Source organism: Oncorhynchus tshawytscha, linkage group LG27 (genome assembly GCF_018296145.1).
Source record: "Oncorhynchus tshawytscha isolate Ot180627B linkage group LG27, Otsh_v2.0, whole genome shotgun sequence".
Taxonomy (NCBI): Eukaryota; Metazoa; Chordata; class Actinopteri; order Salmoniformes; family Salmonidae; genus Oncorhynchus; species Oncorhynchus tshawytscha.
In genome coordinates, this window is record NC_056455.1 from 1,870,829 (window position 1) to 1,897,912 (window position 27,084).

Consider the following 27,084-nt stretch of genomic DNA (forward strand, 5'->3'; position numbering starts at 1 on the left):
CTGTCTACTCCAACATCTGTCCCATCCTTCTATACCATCTCTACTACTGTCTACTCCAACATCTGTCCCGTCCTTCTATACCCTCTCTACTACTGTCTACTCCAACATCTGTCCCATCCTTCTATACCATCTCTACTACTGTCTACTCCAACATCTGTCCCGTCCTTCTATACCCTCTCTACTACTGTCTACTCCAACATCTGTCCCATCCTTCTATACCATCTCTACTACTGTCTACTCCAACATCTGTCCCGTCCTTCTATACCCTCTCTACTACTGTCTACTCCAAAATCTGTTCCGTCCTTCTATACCACCTCTACTACTGTCTACTCCAACATCTGTTCCGTCCTTCTATACCACCTCTACTACTGTCTACTCCAACATCTGTTCTGTCCTTCTGTACCACTTCTGCTCCAACATCTGTTCCGTCCTTCTATACCATCTCTACTACTGTCTACTCCAACATCTGTCCCATCCTTCTATACCATCTCTACTACTGTCTACTCCAACATCTGTCCCATCCTTCTATACCATCTCTACTACTGTCTACTTCAACATCTGTCCCGTCCTTCTATACCCTCTCTACTACTGTCTACTCCAAAATCTGTTCCGTCCTTCTATACCCACTCTACTACTGTCTACTCCAACATCTGTTCCGTCCTTCTATACCACCTCTACTACTGTCTACTCCAACATCTGTTCTGTCCTTCTGTACCACTTCTGCTCCAACATCTGTTCCGTCCTTCTATACCACCTCTACTACTGTCTACTCCAACATCTGTTCTGTCCTTCTGTACCACTTCTGCTCCAACATCTGTTCCGTCCTTCTATACCACCTCTACTACTGTCTACTCCAACATCTGTTCTGTCCTTCTGTACCATCTCTACTCCAACATCTGTTCTGTCCTTCTGTACCATCGTGTGGTTTGCTAGAAGAGTTATAGAACCAGATCCAAAGAGTCAATTGATTCCAAATGACCTCTATGCTCTTGACGCGCTTATTTTCATTCTGAATCACATGAGCTGATACTCTTGGCAATGGGCAAGTCCATGTCAACAGAATTACGCTGGCTATTTTTCACTTAAAAATGTATGCCAAACAAAAATAACCTCTATATGATATGTTCTATATGATATGTTCAATATGATACAGTATGTTCTATATGATGTGTTCTATATAATACAGTATGTTCTAAATGATACAGTATGTTCTATATGATGTGTTCTATATAATACAGTATGTTATATATAATATATTCTATATGATACAGTATGTTCTATATGATACAGTATGTTCTGTATGACATGTTCTATATTATACAGTATGTTCTATATAATACAGTATGTTCTATATGATACAGTATGTTCTATATGATACAGTATGTTCTATATGATACAGTATGTTCTATATGATACAGTATGTTCTGTATGACATGTTCTATATGATACAGTATGTTCTATATGATACAGTATGTTATATATAATATATTCTATATGATACAGTATGTTCTATATGATACAGTATGTTCTATGTGATACAGTATGTTCTATGTGATACAGTATGTTCTATATGATACAGTATGTTCTATGTGATACAGTATGTTCTATATGATACAGTATGTTCTATATGATACAGTATGTTCTATGTGATACAGTGTGTTCTATATAATACAGTATGTTATATATAATATATTCTATATGATACAGTATGTTCTATATGATACAGTATGTTCTGTATGACATGTTCTATATGATACAGTATGTTCTATATGATACAGTATGTTCTATATGATACAGTATGTTCTATATGATACAGTATGTTCTATGTGATACAGTATGTTCTATATAATACAGTATGTTCTGTATGACATGTTCTATATGATACAGTATGTTCTATATAATACAGTATGTTCTGTATTATATGTTCTATGTGATACAGTATGTTCTATATGATACAGTATGTTCTATATGATACAGTATGTTCTATATGATACAGTATGTTCTATATGATACAGTATGTTCTATGTGATACAGTATGTTCTATATAATACAGTATGTTCTGTATTATATGTTCTATGTGATACAGTATGTTCTATATGATACAGTATGTTCTATATGATACAGTATGTTCTATATGATACAGTATGTTCTGTATGACATGTTCTATATTATACAGTATGTTCTATATGATGTGTTCTATATAATACATTGTTCTAAATGATACAGTATGTTCTATATGATACAGTATGTTCTTTATAATACAGTATGTTCTATGTTCTATATGATACAGTATGTTCTATATGATGTTTTCTATATCATACAGTATGTTCTAAATGATACAGTATGCTCTTTACAATACAGTATGTTCTATATGACACGTTCTATATGATACAGTGTGTTCTAAATTATGTGTTCTATATGATACAGTATGTTCTATATGATGTTTTTCTATATCATACAGTATGTTCTAAATTATACAGTATGCTCTTTATAATGCAGTATGTTCTATATGATACGTTCTATATGATACAGTGTGTTCTAAATTATGTGTTCTATATGATACAGTATGTTCTATATGATATGCTCTATATAATACAGTATGTTCTATAAGATACAGTGTGTTATATATGATGTGTTCTATATGATACAGTATGTTCTATATGTGTTCTATATACTACAATATGATATGTTCTATATGATACAGTGTGTTCTATGTGATATGTTCTATATGATACCGTATGTTCTTTATAATACAGTATGTTCTATAATCTATATGATGCGTTCTATATAATACAGTGTGTTATATATGATATGTTCTATATGCTACAATATGATATGTTCTATATAATACAGTATGTTCTGTATGATATGTTCTATATGATACAGTATGTTCTTTATAATACAGTATGTTCTATATGATATGTTCTGTATGATACAGTATGTTCTATATGGTATGTTCTATATGATACGTTTTATATGATAGTATGTTCTATATGACATGTTCTATATGATATGTTCTATATGCTACAATATGATACGTTCTATATGATACAGTATGTTCTATATGCTACAATATGATACGTTCTATATGATACAGTATGTTCTATATGATATGTTCTATATGATACAGTGTGTTCTATATGATATGTTCTATATGACACAGTATGTTCTATATGATTTGTTCTATATGATATGTTCTATATGACACAGTATGTTCTATATGATTTGTTCATATATGATATGATGATGATGATATGATGATATGCTCTATATATTAAGTGTGTTCTATATGATGTGTTCTATATAATACAGTGTGTTCTATATGATGTGTTCTATATGATACAGTGTGTTCTATATGATGTGTTCTATATGATACAGTGTGTTCTATATGATGTGTTCTATATGATATGCTCTATATATTACAGTGTGTTCTATATGATACATTGTGTTCTATATGATGTGTTCTATATGATACAGTATGTTCTATATGATTTGTTCATATGATATGCTCTATATAATACAGTGTGTTCTATATGATACAGTGTGTTCTATATGATGTGCTTTATATAATACAGTGTGTTCTATAGGATGTGTTCTATATGATACAGTATGTTCTATATTATATGCTCTATATAATACAGTGTGTTCTATATGATGTGTTCTCTATGATACAGTATGTTCTATATGATACAGTATGTTCTATATGATACAGTGTGTCTAAATGATTTGTTCTATATAATACAGTGTGTTCTATATGATGTGTTCTCTATGATACAGTAGGTTCTATAATATAGTGTTTATATGTGGTCTTTTTTTAATGTAACCTTTAATTAACTAGGCAAGTCAGTTAAGAACAAATTCTTATTTTCAATGACGGCCTAGGAACAGTGGGTTAACTGCCTGTTCAGGGGCAGAACGACAGATTTTGTACCTTGTCAGCTCGGGGGTTTGAACTTGCAACCTTCCGGTTACTAGTCCAACGCTCTAACCACTAGGCTACCCTGCCGCCCCGGGATGCTTAATTAATTATATGTTCTATATAATATTTTAAGAGAGAGAAAGAGAGAAAGGTGTCCTGGAGGACTTGGTAACAGTACAAGACAAATCTACCGTGGACAAAATGTGTGTGTATGCCTACGTGTGTTCCTCCCTACCTGTTCTTTGGCTTTGGACACCCAGGTCTGGAACAGCAGATCCAATCTGGACTTGTGGTACTTCCTGGTGGTCTTCACCGCTATGAAAATGTCTTTCAGCTCCAGAGGGTTCCTGGGCCAAGACCCTCCAGCCCCCATCACACCCCCAGTTCTGTGGAGGAAGTCCCCCTCTGACCCTGTCTGAGAGTCTATATGCTTCCCAGCGCCCTGGGTGTCAGCTCGACGAGCTGTATACACCCAGTCCCCATCCACAGTCCTCTTGGTCTCTCTTGGTGTACTCTGCCCCATAGAGTCACCATCAATCCCATTACGCCCCACTGTCACTTTCCCCATATCTGCCTGGAGAGGAACCACCAGACGTCCAGGGTGCCGGGCAGGCTTGTTGTGGGCCCGGGGCCGGGGAAGGTCCCCTTGATGCTGTGAGGGCTGGAGGGTGGGGATGAGGAGCAACAGGGCACAGAGAGCCAGGGAGAACAGGAAGCAGAGCTTGCTGGCACCCATTGAGGAGACATGCATCCTGATTGGCCACTGGAGGGGTCTGTCAGCCGCCAGCGCCAGCTTTGCTCCCCACACCACCGTGTCCCATCTTTATGACCTCACACGGGAACCTGAAGAGACTTTGACACACAACATCATCATCATTATCATCACCCTCACCCCCAAGCCATTAGACTGATTCATAAAAATCGCCACCGGACAATTTACATTGACGACCCCCCCACCCCTGTACACTGCTGCTACTCGATGTTTGTTTGCCATCTATGCATAGTCACTTCGCCCCCACCTACATGTACAGATTAGCTCAACTAGTCTGTACCCACGCACACTGACTCTGTACTGGTGCCCCCTGTATATAGCCTCGTTATTCTTATTCTGTTACTTTTTGTTATAGCCTACTTGGTAAATATTATTTTATTTTTGAATTGCACTGTTGGTTAAGGGCTTGTAAGTAAGCATTTCACGGTAAAGTCTACACATATGGCAAATGAAGGTTGATTTGATTTGATCATAAAATGACAGTGACACACTTGAGAACATAATCTAGCTGGAAACTGGCTCCTGCACTGGGTTTACTGTAGCCTGGGTGACAGACAGACCAGACTGCTTCTACGTAAAAGGACCAAGTTTTCGCTGTACAACTGTATAAATATTCTGTCCATCTCAAATGGCAGAAACTATCTCTTCTGTCTGACGACTAACTTTTGCTGAATTGGCAAAGACAGGCATGTAGAGTCTGGAAGTTCTTCTCTTGGCACATCATCACTCACGCCCTGCAATTTGTCCGTTTATAAGTGTCACATTAAATAGCAAGATTTACCTTCAGTGTGTGAGCAATTTGCTGTTTGCTGCTATTTTCAGAGGGAATGATACTTCAACTGGTAACAGATGTCTGTTGTAGGAAGCAGAGGGATGAAATCCAACCCTTTTTTTCTTTACTAAAATTAGCCTCCTTAGAGAAATATGAGCTCTTAGCACATATAGATATGTGGATATAGCATGAAGGATAAATAATGGTTTATGAATTAGATATGAATCATTTACAGGATGGATGTAAATAAATAATCCTAATGCATAAAATAAATGTTAATTTGCCTAGTTTGGGATTATCTAAAACAGTCAAAAATAGAAATAGTTTTTTTCCTCGGATGATTATGCATAGCAAATCTGGCAGATTGGGGCACTGAAACAGGTCTGACTGGTGTGGGCTTGGTGATTTAAAAAAAATGTATGAATGCAAAAAGAATGCGATTTAGCAACATTATCGGCTCTTAAAAAGTCCATTTAAAGTTTAAAAGGATGTTTAGGAGTTGTTTTGTGTCCATTTCGTGCATGTAGGCTGTCCTACGGTAAACAAGAGAGGCAAGAGTCTGTGGTCTAATCAATTATTTTGAATTAGGCTACATTATATGAAAATGTAGCACTTCCTAATCGATCTTGTGGCAATAATGTACAATAACCCTAAGTATGCCGATTTACTTAAAACACGTATTCTGTGATGAAGAAAATAGCTACATTGTAGGCCTAATAACTTACTCACATGGAAAGAAAATAAACCACATGGCTGTGGATTTACATCTTGTATATTTTGTCAAACAAAACACCAGGGAACTGGTCACCAATAATGAATTAAGTGAGCAGAATCTGACCAAAGAAGAGATAAATAAAGGTTTCCGGGGCGCTTTTAATCCTCTTCAACGATCGTCTCTTTTTTGTCTCATCGTCTTGATTTTTGATTCGATCGGTCTCAAACTTTAACCATCGCTTTCAACAGCTCGCTTATACGACCGCGATTCAAAGTAGCCAAGCTGTGCACTCCGCAAGTCAAATGCAAGTGAATTAAACAACATCATGTGTTTCCATTGCGATTATAAACGGCTTATGTTTCTCTGATTCCTCTCAAACCACCTACTATTAACTTCCTCTCCAAAATAAAAAATCATCTGAAACTGAGCGCCCTCTGGCTGGTGATGCTGACCTGGCCCTTGCTACAATATGTAACTTTTTGGGAGAATCGAACACATTCACATAGAAATATGAGTTATAGATATTTCATTCATATTGAAAGCAAGTATACGAAGCGGTACTTCTGTTCTAGGTGTGCTACTTCTATGCTTCCCGTGCTGAAGTTTCGTTTTGCGTCTTTTACATTCGGTTTTACACGCCGGCTTCAAACAGATGAATATACAATATTATTGGTTATGGAAATATACATTTCACAGCGGTTTAGATCGTACACTGATTCTATATCCAATGACTGCTTGTTTGGTCACAAACTGAAATTAGGCGAAGCGAACTATCAGGATTTTTGCAACCAGGAAATGGCGGATCGATTTCCGCATAATGAATCTGTCCCTGTAGCATAGTAGCCTAGGGGTGTATTCATTACGCCAATTCTGTTGCAAAACTTTTCTTAAACGGAAGCAAACTGTTTGGACAAATGATTACACCCAAGGCTACAGCTAGGCTACCTATCAGTTTTCGACCATGTTTCATCTTTTTTTCGTCTGCATCCGACACATCTGGAGCGGAGCAGACGTCGTTACGTAACGATCCCTGCTGTGAACCCATGCGCCGGATGTGATAACCGCTGTTGATGCAGAACGACAGCAACGGGAAAAGATGCCTTTGCCTGTGCAAGTATTCAACTTTCAGGTAATTAATAATCGATTTTAATGCATTTTTACCTAGCAACGGTGTGGCGGTGATGCACGTGGAGAAGGCTGTGCCCGCGTTTACTTTGGAGCGAGGAAAATTCGATAAGCACGAGAGCCTCCTTGCAATGATCAATTGAGTAGCTAGTTAGGGCCGCTAGCCGTACTGGCAAGCTAGGCTAACTTTCGCAAGTTCATATAGCTAAATATACCGCGTTATATTTCCATTCATTGTTATTCCATACCAACTAAGTGTTAGAATGATCTACTCGTTTTTGAGAAAGGTGCCTATGCATTTCAGGAAGCTGTTCGCTGGTAATTTATGGCTTCAGTTCAGACACTTTTGACAGTCATGGGGTATTTAACTAGCTAGCTAAGTCAGCTAGTAGTTTAGCAAGCCCTTTTTTAAAATTTACATTGTGTCTCCAATGTAAATATCCAGTAGGACATGCGCGATCTGGCCACTGTGGGAGTGTAACGTTAGTGTATGACTATTGATTACCTTGTTAACCTGGTTGCAGACTAGGTCTGACCCCATTTAGTCGACTGGTCGATTGTTTGGTCAATAGGCTGTTGGTCGACCGAGATGTCTTTTAGTCAACTCGACTTTTGGTCGAGCAGCAGCAACAAAATATATATACACATACAGTACCAGTCAAAAGTTTGGACACACCTACTCATTCCAGGGTTTTTCTTTATTTGTACTGTCTTCTACATTGTAGAATAATAGTGAAGACATCACAACTATGAAATAACACATATGGAATTATGTAGTAACCAAAAAAGTTAAATCCAAATATAATTTATATTTGAGATTCTTCAAAGTAGCCACCCTTTGCCTTTGACAGCTTTGCACACTCTTGGGATTCTCTCAACCAGCTTCACCTGGAATGCTTTTCCAACAGTCTTGAAGGAGTTCCCACATATGCAGAGCACTTGTTGGCTGCTCTTCCTTCACTCTGCAGTCCAACTCATCCCAAGCCATCTCAATTGGGTGATTGTGGAGGCCAGGTCATCTGATACAGCAATCCATCACGCTCCTTGATCAGCCTGGAGGTGTTTTGAGTCAGTCTTGTTGAAAAACAAATGATAGTCCCACTAAGCACAAACCAGATGGGATGGCGTATTGCTGCAAAATGCTGTGGTAGCCATGATGGTTAAATATGCCTTGAATTTTAAATAAATCACAGTGTCACCAACAAAGCACCATTACACTTCCTCCTCCGTGCTTCACGGTGGGAATTACACATGCGGCGATCATCCGTTCACCTACTCTGTGTCTCACAAAGACATGGCGGTTGGAACCAAAAATCTCAAATTTGGACTAATCAGACAAAAGGACAGATTTCCACCGGTCTAATGTCCATTGCTCGTGTTTCTTGCCCCAAACAATTCTCTTCTTCTTATTGGTGTCCTTTAGTAGTGGTTTTTGCAGCAATTCGACCATGAAGGCCTGATTCATGCAGTCCTCTGAACAAACAGTTGATGTTGAGATATCTGTTAAACTCTGTGAAGCATTTATTTGGGCTGCAATCTGAGGTGTAGTTAACTCTAATGAACTTATCTTCTGCATCAGAAGTAACTCTGGGTCTTCCTTTCCTGTGGCAGTCCTCTTGCAAGCCAGTTTCTTCATAGTGCTTGATGGTTTTTGTGAAATTTTCCCCATGGACTGACCTTCGTGTCTTAAAGTAATGATACAATTGGATTTCTATTTGCTTGTTTGAGCTGTTCTTGTCATAATATGGACTTGGTCTTTTACCAAATAGGGCTTTCTTCTGTATACCACCCCTACCCTGTCACAACACAACTGATTGGCTCAAACGCATTAAGAAGGAAAGAAATTCCACAAATGAACTTTTAACAAGGCACACCTGTTAACTGAAATGCATTCCAGGTGACTACCTCATGAAGCTGTTTGAGAGAATGCCAAGAGTGGGCAAAGCTGTCATCAAGGCAAAGGGTGGCTACTTTTAAGAATCTCAAATATAATATATATTTTGATTTGTTTAACACTTTTTTGGGTTACTACATGATTCCATGTGGTATATCATAGTTTTGGTGACTTCATTATTCTACAGTGTAGAAAAATGTAAAAAATAAAGAAAAACCCTTGTCCAAACTTTTCACTGGTACTGTATATGTACAGAAATAAGACCGATCCTGCTTCTGTTGCCTGTTTGAGTGTTTGTTTCATAGCCTACTTATTCTGTGAGCACCAAGCCTGACTCAATGACATGTTAAGTAAACAAGTTCCCAAATTTTGTGAATTCTTTGCTTTGCTGTAATAAAGGCTTTTCACTTTTCTCTGGTATTATTTATAATTGACTTAGTGTTTACACTGTTCCAAATGGTCGGAAAAATAATACAAGTAGTAACACGCCTTTTACTTGTCCTCTTATTGTCATTTATATTATCATAACTTCTAATAAGTAATATCATTAGTAGGCTTAATATAGCAGCCTTGTATAACTACCATCAAGCTGTAGGCCAAAGAGTACATCCTGTTTAGTCTTAATACCGTAACTTACTTAGGCCTGTATTTCAATACTTTATATAGGCTACTGTATCATTTATTCGTTCATGTCATCACACAGCATACGAGTCATTCATGATTTGAAATGCAATCAAGCATTCTAGTTTTAAAATAAAGCAAGCCTTGAATAATTAGCTTAAACAATAAACTGTTCCATTTTGGAAATTGCATTCATGAATGAATGCGACTATTTTTAGTCTTTGCTATAATAAAGGCTTTACAAAAAAAAATGTTACAACACACTCTCTGGTATGCTTATAATTTGTTTTGTTTACATTGTTCCAAACGGTCAGAAAAATTATATTGTAATCTAACCGCACCTGTTTGGAGCACCACATTGGAACACATAATATGTGCCTGCTCCTTACCTTGAATTTTTTGATCTCCAGTATTTTCCACAACTAGTGAAATTTATTCCACACATCTGACTTCCCCATTTACCTCATTAGCAACCAGTAAACACACCCCTGTTTCAAGTTTGTCACGTCCTCTGCATCCATTTTTCTGTTCCGAGTTTGTTATAACCAATTTATTGATGTGATTCTGATGGGCTTTAGGTCAGGCCCTATTGGTCACATCCATGCGATGCTTACATGTGTCTCGTAATGAGAGCAAAAGTTGAAGGAATAGGGAATGTTTTTCCTAAACAAATGGGATTTCAGTAACAGAACTTTTCAGTCAAATGGCTGTAATCATGTTGCAGCTTCAGCAACACGGACAGCACGATAAACACTGGTGGTGACTACAGCAGGGAGGAAAGAGTGACAACAGGTGCTAGTCACACAGTCACTCGCTGTCTTTTTTTAAAAAACCCAGAGCAGCAAGTCTGAGCCCAGATGGGCACAATCAAATCAATTGCTTATCGGACTCCCTCTAGGTCAACCAATATTTTGTTTAGCCGGGGACAGCCCTATTGCAGTCAGTATTCCCCTCGTTGATTGTTCCACACTGTTATATGACACTTTTCAGTGTATGTCCTCTCTTCTTCAGGGGGTTGTGGAGCCCATGCAGATAGATGCTGACCCACAAGAGGACCAGCACAATGCACCAGATGTCAACTATGTGGTGGAAAACCCCACACTGGTATGAATCTATCCAGGGTTTCCCCCTACTAATATTGTAAAAGCCCACTTGTTTCCTGTAGACTGGACTCCAATACAACACAAATTACACAAATTCTACTGAGATCAAATTAATCTATAGAATCAGTATGTGTAATATTGAGTGAAAAATCTCACTCACTGGGGTGTGTGTGTGTCTGTCTTTCTCTCTCTAGGACCTGGAGCAGTATGCGTCCAGCTACAGTGGTCTGATGCGCATTGAGAGGCTGCAGTTCATAGCAGAGCACTGTCCCCAGCTCCGGGCAGAAGCCTTGAAGATGGCCCTGTCCTTTATCCACAGGACCTTCAACGTTGACGTGTACGAGGAGATCCACCGCAAACTCACAGAGGCCACCAGGTACGTGTAGCTGTAGCTCGGGCCTAGCTTAGCCTGTTGTTGGAAAGTGTCTTCAGTTGTTTTCGTTGAGTGTTTGATTCATTTGAGGTGTGTGTGTGTGTTCAGAGAGGTCCAGGTGGCTACAGATGCCGTTGTGGAGGGCGGGGCAGTCGATCCCCCTCCTCTAGACACAGCGTGGGCCGAGTCGACCAGGAAAAAAGCCCTGCTCAAACTGGAGAAACTGGACACTGACCTGAAGAACTACAAAGGCAACTCCATCAAAGAGAGCATCAGGTGGATTGGAGAAGCTACGATTGTTAGCACCAAGTAGATAATAAACCCGATTTGAATAATCCTCACCTCCAAGAGGATCGGCCTGAGTAAGGTGCTGGATTGATTTCTAAATATTGATCACTTCGAAGTAATCACTGAGTAGTTGACAAGTAGTACTAGTTTTTAATGTAAGGTAATTTGCAATGAAAAGTTGTAAAGTTCATTTGTAGATCAGTCATTCTGCATAGTGTTTTGTTCAGGCCAAAGGGGGAGAAACAGACATTTTCCGTTCCTGCCTATATTTGACATTTCAGTAATTTTGCATATGCTCTAATCCAGAGCGATTTACAGGAGCAATTAGGGTTAAGTGCTACGTTCAAGTGCACATCGACAGATTTTCCACCTAGTTGGTTACTGGCCCGACGCCCTTAACAGCTAGGCTACCTTCCACCCCTCTGGTATTGACCCGAACCCTCTCCATGCTATTTATTTTCACTTCAGGCGGGGTCATGATGATCTTGGGGACCACTACTTGGACTGCGGTGACCTCAGCAATGCCCTCAAGTGCTACTCCAGAGCCCGAGACTACTGCACTAGCGCCAAGCATGTCATAAACATGTGTCTTAATGTCATCAAGGTATGTCACCATTATAGTTAGTGTTCAATGTTCTGATGTATTATTTTTTGTCCAGAGAGCAGAAGGGATATTTATTTTAAGGGCGCCAATAGAGACGGCAGCCGAGCTTCTAGCCCCAAGGCAATTTCTTTTACAAGTATTTCGCTACACATTTCGCTGCAATAACATCTGCTAACCACTGTATGTGACCAATAAGATTTTATATTCCTCTCTCTCATTCTCTCTCCCTCACTCGCTTGAACTCTTGCTTTCTCTGTGATCTGATTAACTCCACTGACAAACGCTAGAGGGCAGTCTTGAAATTTGTGTCCTGTAGGCTTTCTTACTGAAATGTGTGTTTTCATCTATCAGGTTAGTGTCTACCTCCAGAACTGGTCCCACGTCCTTAGTTATGTGAGCAAAGCTGAATCCACTCCAGAGATAGCAGAGGTAAGTTATTGGTTCCTCTGAGAGAGAAAGCTTAAGTCTTCTACTGTCTTCTAAAAGACAAACCCAGAAGTGTTCTTCTTTACTGAAGGAATGTCTTCTTCTTTACTGAGGGAATATATTTGTTCTTTTTGTTTCAGCAACGAGGGGAGAGAGATTGCCAGAGTCAGTCAGTCCTCACCAAATTAAAATGTGCTGCAGGTAATTCACTCTTTGTTGTGCTACAAAGAGATGTACAGAGCAAGGAGGGTTAGTGTATACTATTGAATAAGCTATATTCAGTGGATAGGACAAACATCCATACCTCCTGCCAAAGCTCTTAGGCCTACGTGTGCACACAGTGCCTTATGCTCATGGCACAGGATATGTGATTTATGACATCATGCTTCTGACACGAACGTATTTAGAAATATTGTTGTTAATTTAAAAGACGGATTGTTTTTGTTTAATTTGATTAATTAACTTATTAGAAAGATTTACCATCCATGGGTTTATGGTGAGAACATACATGGCTCAAATGCAATGCTATTTCTGAAGAAGTGCAAATGTGATCGCCAAGATGGTTCCATGATGTTTATAAAACATGACATTTATAGCAGTATAATGGTGAGTGGATATTCCCCCGCTCTCTGTATATTGGCTCTTTATCCAGCTCCTGTGAAAAGTTTGGCTGTGCATAAAACCCTTCATAGTCTGCCTTTATGGTGTCTAAATACAGTTTCAGGCATTACCTTTTTAAAACAAGTTAAATATTTATTAGAATTTGATTATAATTGTACATGGTCTTTTTTTAGGCCTTATCAATAGCCTAGTGAATTTAATCTTACTTATTGACTATGTTTGCCATGTCCAGACTACAATTTACAACAGGCCTAGCCCTTATATCAGTGTGAATGCAATTAGAACAATGTGGACTGCAAACATGTTCAAAATATTTTGCAAATATGGGGCAGGCTATTTAATGGACTAACATTTGAATTGGAGTTGATAACAACGCAATACATAAAAGACTGTAAATGCACAACTTGAAGCAATCACATATTTAGCCATGGAGCACTTTCTGATTGGCCACTGAGGGGCCAAACCTCGACACACCTACAACTTGTTTATTCATCAAAACCCAGCCCTTTCACACTACCGCCAGCTTACCTGCCCAGAATTCCGGTTGCAAAAATAGCAAAAATATTTGGGTATCTGTACTTCACTATTTACATTTCTGACAACTTTTACTCTTACTTTACTACATTCTTAAGTAAAATAATGTACTTTTTACTCCATACATTATCCCTGACACCCAAAAATACTCATTACATTTTTAATGCTTAGCAGGATAGAAAAGTGTCCAATTCACATACTTATCAAGAGAACATCCCTGCCCATCCCTACTGCCTCTGATCTGGTGGACTCACTAAATACAAATGTTTCATTTGTAAATTATGTCTGACTGTTGGAATGTGCCCCTGGCTATCTGTAAATTTAAAACAAAAACTAAAAATTGTGCCTACTGGTTTTCTTAATATAAGGAATTTGAAATTATTCATACTTTACTTTAATACTTAAGTATATTTTAGCAATTACATTTACTTTTCATACTTAAGTATATTTAAAACCAAATACTTTTATACTTTTACTCAATTAAGTATTTTACTGGGTGACATTTACTTGAGTAATTTTCTATTCAGGTGTCTTTGCTTTTACTCAAGTATGACAATTGGGTACTTTTTCCACCACTGACCAAGTCCGATCCTAAGCTATTATGTCAACATTAAAATGCTATTCTTTAAAAGCCCAATGCAACCATTTGTATATAAAATCATTTCTAGATAACAATTAAATACCTTACTGTAATAGTTTTCCATTTAAAATGGACAAAAATCGCATGTTAGCAATAAACTAAAAATATTTCTCAGGCAAGAATTTTGCTAGGACAGTCTGGGAGTGGTCTGAGGTAGGGAAGGGAACTTATACTAGGTGTTATTGGGAGAGAGCTCTTTATATATTTATTTTTTTGAACTCTTTGTTTATTTGTATTTATTTGTTATTACATTTCAAATTACAATAATAGCAAATAAAACTAGGACATCACTACAAGTATATATTTTTCTTAAACATACAATAACATTAAAATAAAGCAAATAAATAAAAATCCTCAAATAAAATACCTCAAAGTACCTCAAATAAAATAAATATAATCAAGTCAGGGATTACAGTGGTATACACCTATGATAGAGTTGTAAGAATACGTAGATGTTTTGTTGTTATTGACTAATTCTAGAGATTTTACTAAATATTTGATTTCAAGTAAAAATATATTGCATTTCGGGACAGATTTCAAATGTTTGTTTTTGTCTATGTAAAATTTACCAGAGAGAATGAAGAACATAATGACGAATTGAGTACCTTTATTGTCATTTGAATAATAACACATTACACATTCTATTTATTAATCAATTTACCGCCTGGTGCTGCCACCAGGCAAGCCGAAACTCCCGCCCATGCAAACAGGCTTCTTTTCACACTTTTTAAAGTGTTAGTTTCATCAGCTGTTGCACAATTTCATACAAAACACAGGAAAAACGGGGCCTTTAACACAATAGAATACTTATTTAATATGCCTTCATTTTAGGTCCTAGTTTTACCCGAATAAAGTGGCCTGAAACTAATGTCTTACAGGCCACAGCATGCCTGCAAGTCACATTATGCTGGTTTGCAAATTGATGTGTAATTCCTATTGAAATCCAGCCAGTGTGGGGATATCCAAACTTTGGCAAAAATCACCCACAACCTGCATTCACAATGACTGCCAGGGGTTGACTAAGACTAAGATTTGAGACTACCTAAAGCATCTAAACTGGAGCAACCATTTCAGTAGTAAGTACTATATTGGATTAGTTTAGAAATATATGTCCTTTTTATATTTGAGTAGCATAAGATTAATTACTCAATCAATGTGCACAAACATAGATATTGAAACAAGCAATTTGAAAAAATCTGCCTGCAAAAGAGCATACTGGGAAATATGACAATGATGCGTGTGGTTTTGATTCAACTCTAACAACAAAACTGGGGTTATTTTACACCAATGAGTGTTCATTTAATACAGTGAAAAATCAACACGTAGGTAACAATGGCCAATTTGCTGTGTACAACAGTTGAAGTCGGAAATGTACATACACTTAGGTTGGAGTCATTAAAACTCGTTTTTCAACCACACCACAAATTTCTTGTGAACAAACTATAGTTTTTGCAAATCGGTTAGGACATCTACTTTGTGCATGACACAAGTAATGTTTACAGACAGATTATTTCACTTATAATTCACTGTATTACAATTCCAGTGGGTCAGAAGTTTACATACACTAAGTTGACTGTGCCTTTAAACAGCTTGGAAAATTCAAGAAAAAGATGTCATGACTTTAGAAGCTTCTGACAAGATAATTGACATAATTTGAGTCAATTGGAGGTGTACCTGTGGATGTATTTCAAGGCCTACCTTCAAACGCAGTGCCTCTTTGCTTGACATCATGGGAAAATCAAAAGAAATCAGCCAAGACCTCAGAAAAAATATTGTAGACCTCCACAAGTCTGGTTCATCCTTGGGAGCAATTTCCAAACACCTGAAGGTACCACGCTCATCTGTACAAACAATAGTACGCAAGTATAAACACCATGGGACCACGCAGCCGTCATAGCACTCAGGAAGGAGATGCATTCTGTCTCTTATCGATGAACATACTTTGGTGCAAAAAGTGCAAATCAATCCCAGAACAACAGCAAAGGACCTTGTGAAGATGCTGGAGGAAACGGGTACAAAAGTATCTATATCCACAGTAAAACGAGTCCTATATCGACATAACCTGAACGGCCGCTACGCAAGCAAGAAGACACTGCTCCAAAACCGCCATAAAATAGCCAGACTACGGCTTGCAACTGCACATGGGGACAAAGATCGTACTTTTTGGAGAAATGTCCTCTGGTCTGATGAAACAAAAATACAACTGTTTGGCCATATTGACCATTGTTATGTTTGGAGGAAAAAGGGGGAGGCTTGCAAGCCAAAGAACACCATCCCAACTGTGAAGCACGGAGGTGGCAGCATCATGTTGTGGGGGTGCTTTGCTGCAGGAGGAACTGATGGACTTCACAAAAAAGATGGCATCATGAGGTAGGAAAATGATGTTGCTTCAATATATCTACATCTTAAGACATCAATCAGGAAGTTAAAGCTTGGTCACAAATGGGTCTTCCAAATGGACAATGACTCCAAGCATACTTCCAAAGTTGTGGCAAAACGGCTTAATATTGGCACACCCATCCCGTTAGCGGGATCATTTTCGTCAACATCCGCTGAATTGCAGAGCGCCAAATTCAAATTAAACTACTAAAAATATTACATTTTCATGAAATCACAAGTGCAATATAGCAAAACACAGTTTAGCTTGTTGTTAATCCACCTGGCGTGTCAGATTTCAAAAAGCTTTTCGGCGAAAGCTATCCAAGCGTTTATGTTAGGACATCTCTCTCAGCAGACAAAACATTACAAACAGCTAGCAGCAAAGTAGATTGGTCACGAAAGTCAGACTAGCAATAAAATGAATCTCTTGCCTTTGATCTTCGGATGTTTGCACTCACAAGACTCCCAGACTCCCACACAATAAATGTTATTTTTGTTCCATAAAGATTATTTCTAAATCCAAAAACCTTCTTTTGGTTGGCGCGTTATGTTCAGAAATCCACAGGCTCGAGCGGTCACGATGGGACAGATGAAAATTCCAAATAGTATCCCTAAAGTTCGTAGAAACATGTCAAACGTTTTTTATAATCAATCCTCAGGTTGTTTTTACAATAAATAATCGATAATATTTCAACTGGACCGTAGCTTTTTCAATAGGAGTGAGAGAGAAAATGTCTGCTACAAGCTGGTCAAAACTCTGCTGGCACCCAGCCATCCAATGACGCGATGTGATCTTTCTCGCTCATTTTTCAGAATAAAAGCCTGAAACTATGTCTAAAGACTGTTCACACCATGTGGAAGCCATAGGAAAAGGAATCTGGTTGATATCCCTTTAATTGGAGGGAAGGCATGCAATGGAACAGAGAGGTTTCATCCTGGTTGGATTTTCCTCAGGTTTTCGCCTGCAATATCAGTTCTGTTATACTCACAGACAATATTTTGACAGTTTTGGAAACTTTAGAGTGTTTTCTATCATAATCTGACAATTATATGCATATTCTAGATTCTGGGCCTGTGAAATAGGCAGTTTCATTTGGGTACGTTTTTCATCCAAACATGAAAATACTGCCCCCTACACTCAAGAGGTTGACAACAAAGTCAAGGTATTGGAGTGGCCATCACAAAGGCCTGACCTTAATCCTATAGAAAATATGTGGGCAGAACTGAAAAAGCATGTGTGAGCAAGGAGGCCTACAAACCGACTCAGTTACAACAGCTCTGTCAGGAGGAATGGGCCAAAATTCACCCAACTTATTGTGGGAAGCTTGTGGAAGGCTACCTGAAATGTTTGACCCAAGTTAAACTATTTAAAGGCAATGCTAACAAATACTAATTGAGTGTATGTAAACTTCTGACCCACTGGGAATGTGATGAGACATAAAAGCTGAAATAATTATTATTCCTACATTTCACATTCTTAAAATAAAGTGGTGATCCTAACTGACCTAAGACAGGGAATTTTTAATAGGATAAATGTCAGGAATTGTGCAAAACAGAGTTTTTAAATGTATTTGGCTAAGGTGTATGTTAACTTCCAACTTCAACTGTAAGTGTTTTCACCCGTTCTCTAGAAGGTATAAAAACACTAACAGATGCCAACCTTCAACAAACACGCTAACAGATGCCAACCTTCAACAAACACGCTAACAGATGCCAACCTTCAACAAACACGCTAACAGATGCCAACCTTTAACAAACACGCTAACAACAGATGCCAACCTTTAACAAACACGCTAACAACAGATGCCAACCTTTAACAAACACGCTAACAACAGATGCCAACCTTTAACAAACACGCTAACAACAGATGCCAACCTTTAAAGGGTGCAGACGCTCATGCTAATACTTTGTTTAAATGAAAATGGATTAGTTTTAAACCGACTAATCCATTGTGCTTTTACCGGGTTTTCTCCCCAGTTTAATTTGACCTCGTTGTTGTTCCTCCTCCCCGTCTGTCTGTGGTTCTGTCCCCCAGGCCTAGCAGAGCTGGCCTCCAGAAAGTACAAACAAGCAGCCAAGTGCTTCCTGCTGGCCTCCTTCGACCACTGTGACTTTGCTGAGGTTAGTCTGCCTGTCTGTGACTTCACTGAGGCCTGTCGGTTTGCCTGTCTGTCGGCTTGCCTGTTTGCCTGTCTTTCTGTCTGTGTAGTATCTTAAAGGTGAAGTCTGTGACTTCCCTGAGTTGCCTTTTTAAAAGTGAACTCTGTACCTTCGCAGTCCCCTGTGGCTAGAGAAAGTAAGAACATATTTTAAAAAACAAAATGTTGCTGTTGATGAATGGAGAGTTCTCCATAATGTGTTATTGTTTATCAACAATTGCTACTTGACAAATGCTAATTATTGTTTCTGTTGATGTACCAATGTCCTGTACTTCATGGCGCTATTGATTGCGTGTGTGCGTGCGTCTCCAGCTCCTGTCCCCCAGTAATGTAGCTGTGTACGGAGGGATGTGTGCCCTCGCCACCTTTGACAGACAGGAGCTGCAGAAAAACGTCATCTCAAGCAGGTGTGTACGCCTGTGTTTCTGCTGTATAGACTGTGTGTGTTCATGTATCGTAATTGAGATGTCCAACCGTCATTGATTCATGTCTTTGTTGTCCCAGCTCCTTTAAATTATTCCTAGAGTTGGAACCTCAGGTCCGTGACATCATCTTTAAGTTCTACGAGTCAAAGTACGCTTCCTGTCTCAAAATGCTGGACGAGATCAAGGTGAGATTGATGTTTTAAAGATGTAAGATCAGTAATCAATACTAATGATGCATTGGTGTGAATACCACAAAACAGGTAGAGTAGAAGTTGGAAACGGGAATGAAACAAAGTAACTAAAGCAAGTAACATGATTTGATACGTTGAAAACAATGATGCGTTTTCATTATGTTGATGATGATGTTGATAACACGTGTTTGAAAGCTGTCCTAAATTCAGACTGCCACCCTCTTTTCTCTCAGGATAACCTGCTGTTAGACATGTACCTGGCCCCCCACGTACAGACGCTCTACACTCTGATCAGGAACAGAGCTCTCATACAGGTGAGACAGATGGGACAGAATTTTTTTTTATCCAGTACTCCATATAATACTGAACATCACCATTGGGTATTCTGTTGTCTTCCTTGAACACTCACAACTACATTTGAGTTCTAATAATCAATTTGTCAATCAAGGGTTCCCCCATCGACTTAAATAATAGGCAATCATACGTCTGGAGGGAAAGAATCAGATACAAAACTTCTCTCTCTGTCATACTTATAGCTCAGGCAGCAATCAAAACTACATTTAGCTGAGGATTCTGAATAACTCTGACCCCTAGCGGCAAACATCTACAGGGGATAAGTCCCAAACGGCACCCTATTCCCTATACGGTGCACTACTTTTGACCAGAGCTCTAGGGTGTCAATTGGCTGCCACTTTGGACAACCAGGGTTAACTGGACCAGCAGGTAGTGGATGGACAACCAGGGTTAACTGGACCAGCAGGTAGTGGATGGACAACCAGGGTTAACTGGACCAGCAGGTAGTGGATGGACAACCAGGGTTAACTGGACCAGCAGGTAGTGGATGGACAACCAGGGTTAACTGGACCAGCAGGTAGTGGATGGACAACCAGGGTTAACTGGACCAGCAGGTAGTGGATGGACAACCAGGGTTAACTGGACCAGCAGGTAGTGGATGGCACCAAAATGGTGGTTCTGCTAAGGTTATTTAATCTTTGCACTAAATTAGTTCTACTTAACATCTTGGTGTGCCTTTTCTGTTTTACCACAGTGGGATGATTGTGTGAGTTACGCTGGTGTAATGTTATAAATATGTAGTCAAAAAATGAACATGAAACATTCAGCAGTTCCTGTCCCCTGCTCCCATGGCCAGTGTTATTGGGTGTGTTTGCAGGAAGGTCTGCTCTAATCTATACTGTTGTTTTGTTTAGGTGTAGTGGGTATAGTGGTGTGGGTGAGGGGCATGTGTGTGTGTGCCGACAGTATCTCTGTACTTTTCATGCGGATGTGTGTGTGTGTGTCAGTACTTCAGCCCGTACGTGTCTGCAGACATGACTAAGATGTCCCAGTCCTTCAACACCACAGTGTTATCTCTGGAGGATGAACTGACCCAGCTCATACTGGAGGGACTGATCAACGCACGTATAGACTCTCACAGCAAGGTAACACACACACACGTATAGGCTCTCACAGCAAGGTAACACACACAGCAACGTAACACACACACACGTATAGACTCTCACAGCAAGGTAACACACACACACACACACATAGACTCTCACAGCAAGGTAACACACACACACACACACACACACATATATAGACTCTCACAGCAAGGTAACACACACACACACACACGTATAGACTCTCACAGCAAGGTAACACACACACACACACACACATGTATAGACTCACAGCAAGGTAACACACACACACGTATAGACTCTCACAGCAAGGTAACACACACAGCAAGGTAACACACACACGTATAGACTCTCACAGCAAGGTAACACACACACGTATAGACTCTCACAGCAAGGTAACACACACACGTATAGACTCACAGCAAGGTAACACACACACACGTATAGACTCATAGCAAGGTAACACACACACACACGTATAGACTCACAGCAAGGTAACACACACACACGTATAGACTCTCACAGCAAGGTAACACACACACGTAAAGACTCACAGCAAGGTAACACACACGTATTGACTCACAGCAAGGTAACACACACACACAGACTCTCACAGCAAGGTAACACACACACACAGACTCTCACAGCAAGGTAACACACACACACACGTATAGACTCACAGCAAGGTAACACACACACACACATGTAAAGACTCACAGCAAGGTAACACACACGTATTGACTCACAGCAAGGTAACACACACACACAGACTCTCACAGCAAGGTAACACACACACACGTATAGACTCACAGCAAGGTAACACACACACACGCATGTAAAGACTCACAGCAAGGTAACACACACGTATTGACTCACAGCAAGGTAACACACACACACACAGACTCTCACAGCAAGGTAACACACACACATATAGACTCTCACATCAAGGTAACACACACACACGTATAGACTCTCACATCAAGGTAACACACACACACGTATAGACTCTCACAGCAAGGTAACACACACACATGTATAGACTCACAGCAAGGTAACACACACACACGTATATACTCTCACAGCAAGGTAACACACACACACACACACGTATAGACTCTCACAGCAAGGTAACACACACACACACACGTATAGACTCTCACAGCAAGGTAACACACACGTATAGACTCTCACAGCAAGGTAACACACACACACACGTATAGACTCTCACAGCAAGGTAACACACACACACACGTATAGACTCTCACAGCAAGGTAACACACACACACACACACGTATAGACTCTCACAGCAAGGTAACACACACACACACACGTATAGACTCTCACAGCAAGGTAACACACACACACACGTATAGACTCTCACAGCAAGGTAACACACACACACGTATAGACTCTCACAGCAAGGTAACACACACACACACGTATAGACTCTCACATCAAGGTAACACACACCCACACACACGTATAGACTCTCACAGCAAGGTAACACACACCCACACACACGTATAGACTCTCACAGCAAGGTAACACACACCCACACACACGTATAGACTCTCACAGCAAGGTAACACACACCCACACACACGTATAGACTCTCACAGCAAGGTAACACACACACACACGTATAGACTCTCACAGCAAGGTAACACACACACACACGTATAGACTCTCACAGCAAGGTAACACACACACATGTATAGACTCTCACAGCAAGGTAACACACACACACACGTATAGACTCTCACAGCAAGGTAACACACACACACACGTATAGACTCTCACAGCAAGGTAACACACACACACGTATAGACTCTCACAGCAAGGTAACACACACACACACGTATAGACTCTCACATCAAGGTAACACACACCCACACACACGTATAGACTCTCACAGCAAGGTAACACACACCCACACACACGTATAGACTCTCACAGCAAGGTAACACACACACACACACACACACGTATAGACTCTCACAGCAAGGTAACACACACACACACGTATAGACTCTCACAGCAAGGTAACACACACACACACGTATAGACTCTCACAGCAAGGTAACACACACACATGTATAGACTCTCACAGCAAGGTAACACACACACATGTATAGACTCTCACAGCAAGGTAACACACACACACACGTATAGACTCTCACAGCAAGGTAACCCACACTCAAGAGTCAAGACACATATCCACCCCATCTCTCTCACACACACATGCACACAAAATGAGCTCAGATCAGTCTTTCATTGTCTTGTAATGCAAGACTTGTAATGCAACATGGTATATTGATTTGACAGTGATCCAAATGGTTTGTCACATCACTCTTATCCCCAGCATGTCTCTCTCCACCCTTCTCTCTTTGAGATGCCAAGCACGTTTCTCTACAGACAGACAATGAAGTGCTCTCTTTCCTCATCTTAGATCCTGTATGCGCGGGATGTCGATCAGCGGAGCCACACGTTTGAGAAGTCGATCCACATGGGCAAAGAGTTCCAGAGGCGAGCCAAAGCCATGATCCTACGAGCTGCCGTGCTGCGCAACCAGATACACGTCAAGGTACCGCTGTGCATGGGATCTCCCAGGGGTTTTATGGCAGCCTTCTCTTTGCTCTTCTCCCTCTGGGATATGGACATCCCTCACAACAGCCTCAAACAGCCTCCCTTTCAGTGTACTATCTCTCTTCTTTCTGTCTCTTTCCCTTTTCCCATCTCTGCTTTTCTTCCTTTCATTTTCTCTCTCGTTGCCCTCTGGTCCACCCCGTCTTCTCTCCAGGCTGTCCTTCCCCTCTCCTCTCAGCCACCCACCACAGCTCATTTCCACACATCAGGGGTTTTGAAATAAAATACCTTAGATTCAGAGGAGTCTCTGCCCCCCCCAGTCGCTCCAAAAATTTGCACAAGTTATAGTCACCTTCCATCGAGGTTGCTAGCTAAATATGCTAACGAGCGTTTTGTAAACGGATCTGAAATCCTTATTGTAATTTTTGCTCGGCATCAAACTAATTTTGTGTTTCTGTTGCACTTCTCCACTCTGAGAATTCACAAAGGGACATTCTATCAGCTGCCACCTGATGTACAGGATGAACAAGGGTTTAGTGCCATTTTCACTGCATAGGAACCATTTACCGGTGCTTCCTGTATATAGCTTCGTTATTATTATTCTTATGTTACTTTTAATTATTACTTTTTATTTTAGTCTACTTGGTAAATGTTATCTTAACTCCTCTTGAACTGCGCTGTTGGTTTAAGGGCTTGGAGGTAAGCATTTCACTGTAAAATCTACACTTGTTGTATTCGGCGCATGTGACAAATACAGTTTGATTTGGATTGCCGAGGGCTTAGCAGTCCACTGAATGGGGGCTACCCAGAGATGCAAAAGCAGCCTGCCGAGGGCATAGCAGTCCACTGAATGGGGGCTACCCAGAGATGCAAAAGCAGCCTGCCGAGGGCATAGCAGTCCACTGAATGGGGGCTACCCAGAGATGCAAAAGCAGCCTGCCGAGGGCATAGCAGTCCACTGAATGGGGGCTACCCAGAGATGCAAAAGCAGCCTGCCGAGGGCATAGCAGTCCACTGAATGGGGGCTACCCAGAGATGCAAAAGCAGCCTGCCGAGGGCTTAGCAGTCCACTGAATGGGGGCTACCCAGAGATGCAAATCACGTCTTGAATGGCAAACTGCACTCACCCGCTGGCGGTAGGGATTTATAGCCTTGGGCATAGCAACAGCGGAAAATAGCAAGCGCTGGTTAACTTTTTAAAAATATATATCTGGGTAGCTACACTGAACAAAAATAAAAGCGCCACATGTAAAGTGTTGGTCCCATGTTTTATGACCTGAAATAAAAGATCCCAGAAATGTTCCAGATGTACATAAACATTATTTTTCTATACTTTTGTGCAGAAATGTGTTTGCATCCCTGTTTGTGAGCATTTCTCCTTGCCAAGATAATCCAACCACCTGACATTTGTGGCATATCAAGTAGCCGATTAAACAGCATCATTACACAGGTGCACCTTGTGCTGGGAACAATAAAAGGCCAATCTATAATGTGCATTTTTGTCACACAATGTCACACAAACAGATGTCTCAAGTTTTGCTGAGGAGTATATCTGTCTGTAATAAAGCCCTTTTGTGGGGAAAGACTAATTCTGATTAGCTGGGCCTGGCCCCCCAGTGGGTGGGCCTGGCTGCCAAGTGGGTGGGTCTATGCCTTCCCAGGCCGACCTATGGCTTCACCCCTGCCCAGTCATGTGAAATCAATAGATTAGGGCCTAATTACTTATATTTCAATTGACTGATTTCCTTATGAACTTTAACTCAGTAAAATCTTAGAAATTGTTGCATGTTGCGTTTATTTTTGTTCAGTATATTTTCTGCCGAATGTGTTGCACTAATGTATTTTCTGCGAAGGAAAATGCCCCTCATAACTATTATGAAAAAAACCCCACTGACTTTCAATATAAAACGCGACCCCTGTCAATACACAGCTGGACTCATCTGCTCCTGCGTTCTCCCGTTGTGCTATTTACAAACACATGACTGGCTCAACTGTTCTGGGGAACTATGGAAAGCTTCATAATGTGAAATGAAGAACAGGATTTGCTTTATCTCCTAACATATTGCCCAAGTTGACTGCAGGTATTTACTTAAAAAGTAGCTATTAATATAATTATTTTTTGGGGAAAACATCAAAGAAATAGTTTCAGCGGTTTTGACAGTATTGAAAAACCATCCCGTGGCTATTTCCAAATACCCAAGCCTAATAACCATGGTAACCAAAATAATGGCCTGCCCAGCATTTTTATACATGACCCTTAGCATGATGAGATGTTTATTACTTAACTCAGGAACAACACCTGTGTGGAAGCACCTGCTTTCAATATACTTTGTATCCCTCATTTCCTCAAATGTTTCTATTATTTTGGCAGTTAACTGTATGTGTTCTTACGTCTGAAAACTGGTAAACACATCAGCATGCAGGATGAGAATTAAGATATCTTTTTCCCTACTTTGCTTATAGAGAACGTCCACCAGAACGTCCACCACTCAACCTTGTTTTTCCCTCCTTCTCTCCCTCTCGATCTCCCTCCAGTCTCCTCCCAGAGAGGGAAGCCAAGGCGAACTTAACTCTGCCAACAGCCAATCACGAATGAGCACCAACATGTGAACATTCCCCTGAGACCTCTGTCTTACAGGAAGTTACCATGTCAGTGGGTTCCGCCAGGGGGACCTAGCACCCCTCCACCCCATCCCTCCATCTCTGAGGCTCCTCCTCCGACTCAGTGCTGCATCTGCCTGCTGAAAGAAATATACAAACTGAAACGTCAACTTTCATAGCTTGCAACTCAAATGGCACCTTTATTCAATATATAGTGTACCATGTTTGGCCCATAGAGCTCTGGTCAACCGTACTGCACTATATAGTGAATAAGGGTGCCATTTTGGACGCAGCCTAGGACTTTGTTCATGTGAGAAGTGATCGTCTGTGTAGACTGAAGACTTGATGAGCAATCTGTGTGTTAATGTTATAGCGGGAAGGCTGCGTGTGTCTGTGTGTGTGGCGCTCTCTTCTTAGTAGTGTTCTCTTTTTGTCCTTTGTATGAGATGCACCTTTCTTCCCTCGCTTTCATTTTTCTTTCTGATGATGACAGACTTTGAAGATTAAACAGAACACACACATACCTAAGAACCACTGTCCACAAGATCTGATTTTAAAATAAACATGTATGATAATCAGAAGCTTGGTCAGGACATTTTGTCGTCTTCTCTCAATATGTGTTTTTTACAAGTTGCACAATAAGCCAATTTCACACACACACACACACACACACACAGACCCCTCCTTAACATTGTTTATTTATGACCACTAAATCACAGAATGCTGATACTAATAAAACATTATTTTTGAGGAAGATTGCAATGACTTTCAATGTTATGATTTGATTAGTTTTATTCGGATCCCCATAGTGACGCCTAGTCTTACTGGGGTCCGACATGTAAAGAAAAAGACATTACAGTCAAAAGACTTTACAATTTGCATACATTTTAAAAAGCATGAACATGTAGTGAGCG

General features: G+C 40.1%; 2 protein-coding genes across 6 annotated transcripts in view; one reads left to right on the forward strand and one right to left on the reverse strand.

Annotated features, from left to right (window-relative positions):
* Window positions 1–6,720, reverse strand: part of LOC112259205 (beta-1,3-N-acetylglucosaminyltransferase radical fringe) — a 28,399-nt gene extending 21,679 nt beyond the window's left edge. Inside the window, exons 1-2 of one of the 5 annotated variants that reach the window (XM_042307544.1) lie at window positions 6,302–6,720; window positions 4,155–4,771 (exon numbers count right to left, since the gene is read on the reverse strand). In XM_042307544.1, the coding sequence (XP_042163478.1) occupies window positions 4,155–4,670 (516 nt within the window). In that variant the 5' untranslated portion in view covers window positions 4,671–4,771; window positions 6,302–6,720. The other 4 variants (XM_024433948.2, XM_042307541.1, XM_024433953.2 and 1 more) reach the window with 4 other exon arrangements.
* Window positions 6,721–7,135: 415 nt separating this feature from the next.
* LOC112259193 (COP9 signalosome complex subunit 1-like) lies at window positions 7,136–26,748 on the forward strand. The gene is made up of 14 exons (XM_024433940.2): window positions 7,136–7,307; window positions 10,830–10,922; window positions 11,116–11,297; window positions 11,403–11,570; window positions 12,051–12,186; window positions 12,538–12,615; window positions 12,753–12,813; window positions 18,822–18,907; window positions 19,258–19,352; window positions 19,450–19,555; window positions 19,795–19,875; window positions 20,863–21,000; window positions 23,433–23,567; window positions 26,105–26,748. The coding sequence occupies exons 1-14, from the start codon at window positions 7,275–7,277 to the stop codon at window positions 26,177–26,179; spliced, it is 1,467 nt and encodes a 488-aa protein (XP_024289708.2). The 5' UTR covers window positions 7,136–7,274; the 3' UTR covers window positions 26,180–26,748.
* Window positions 26,749–27,084: the final 336 nt, after the last annotated feature.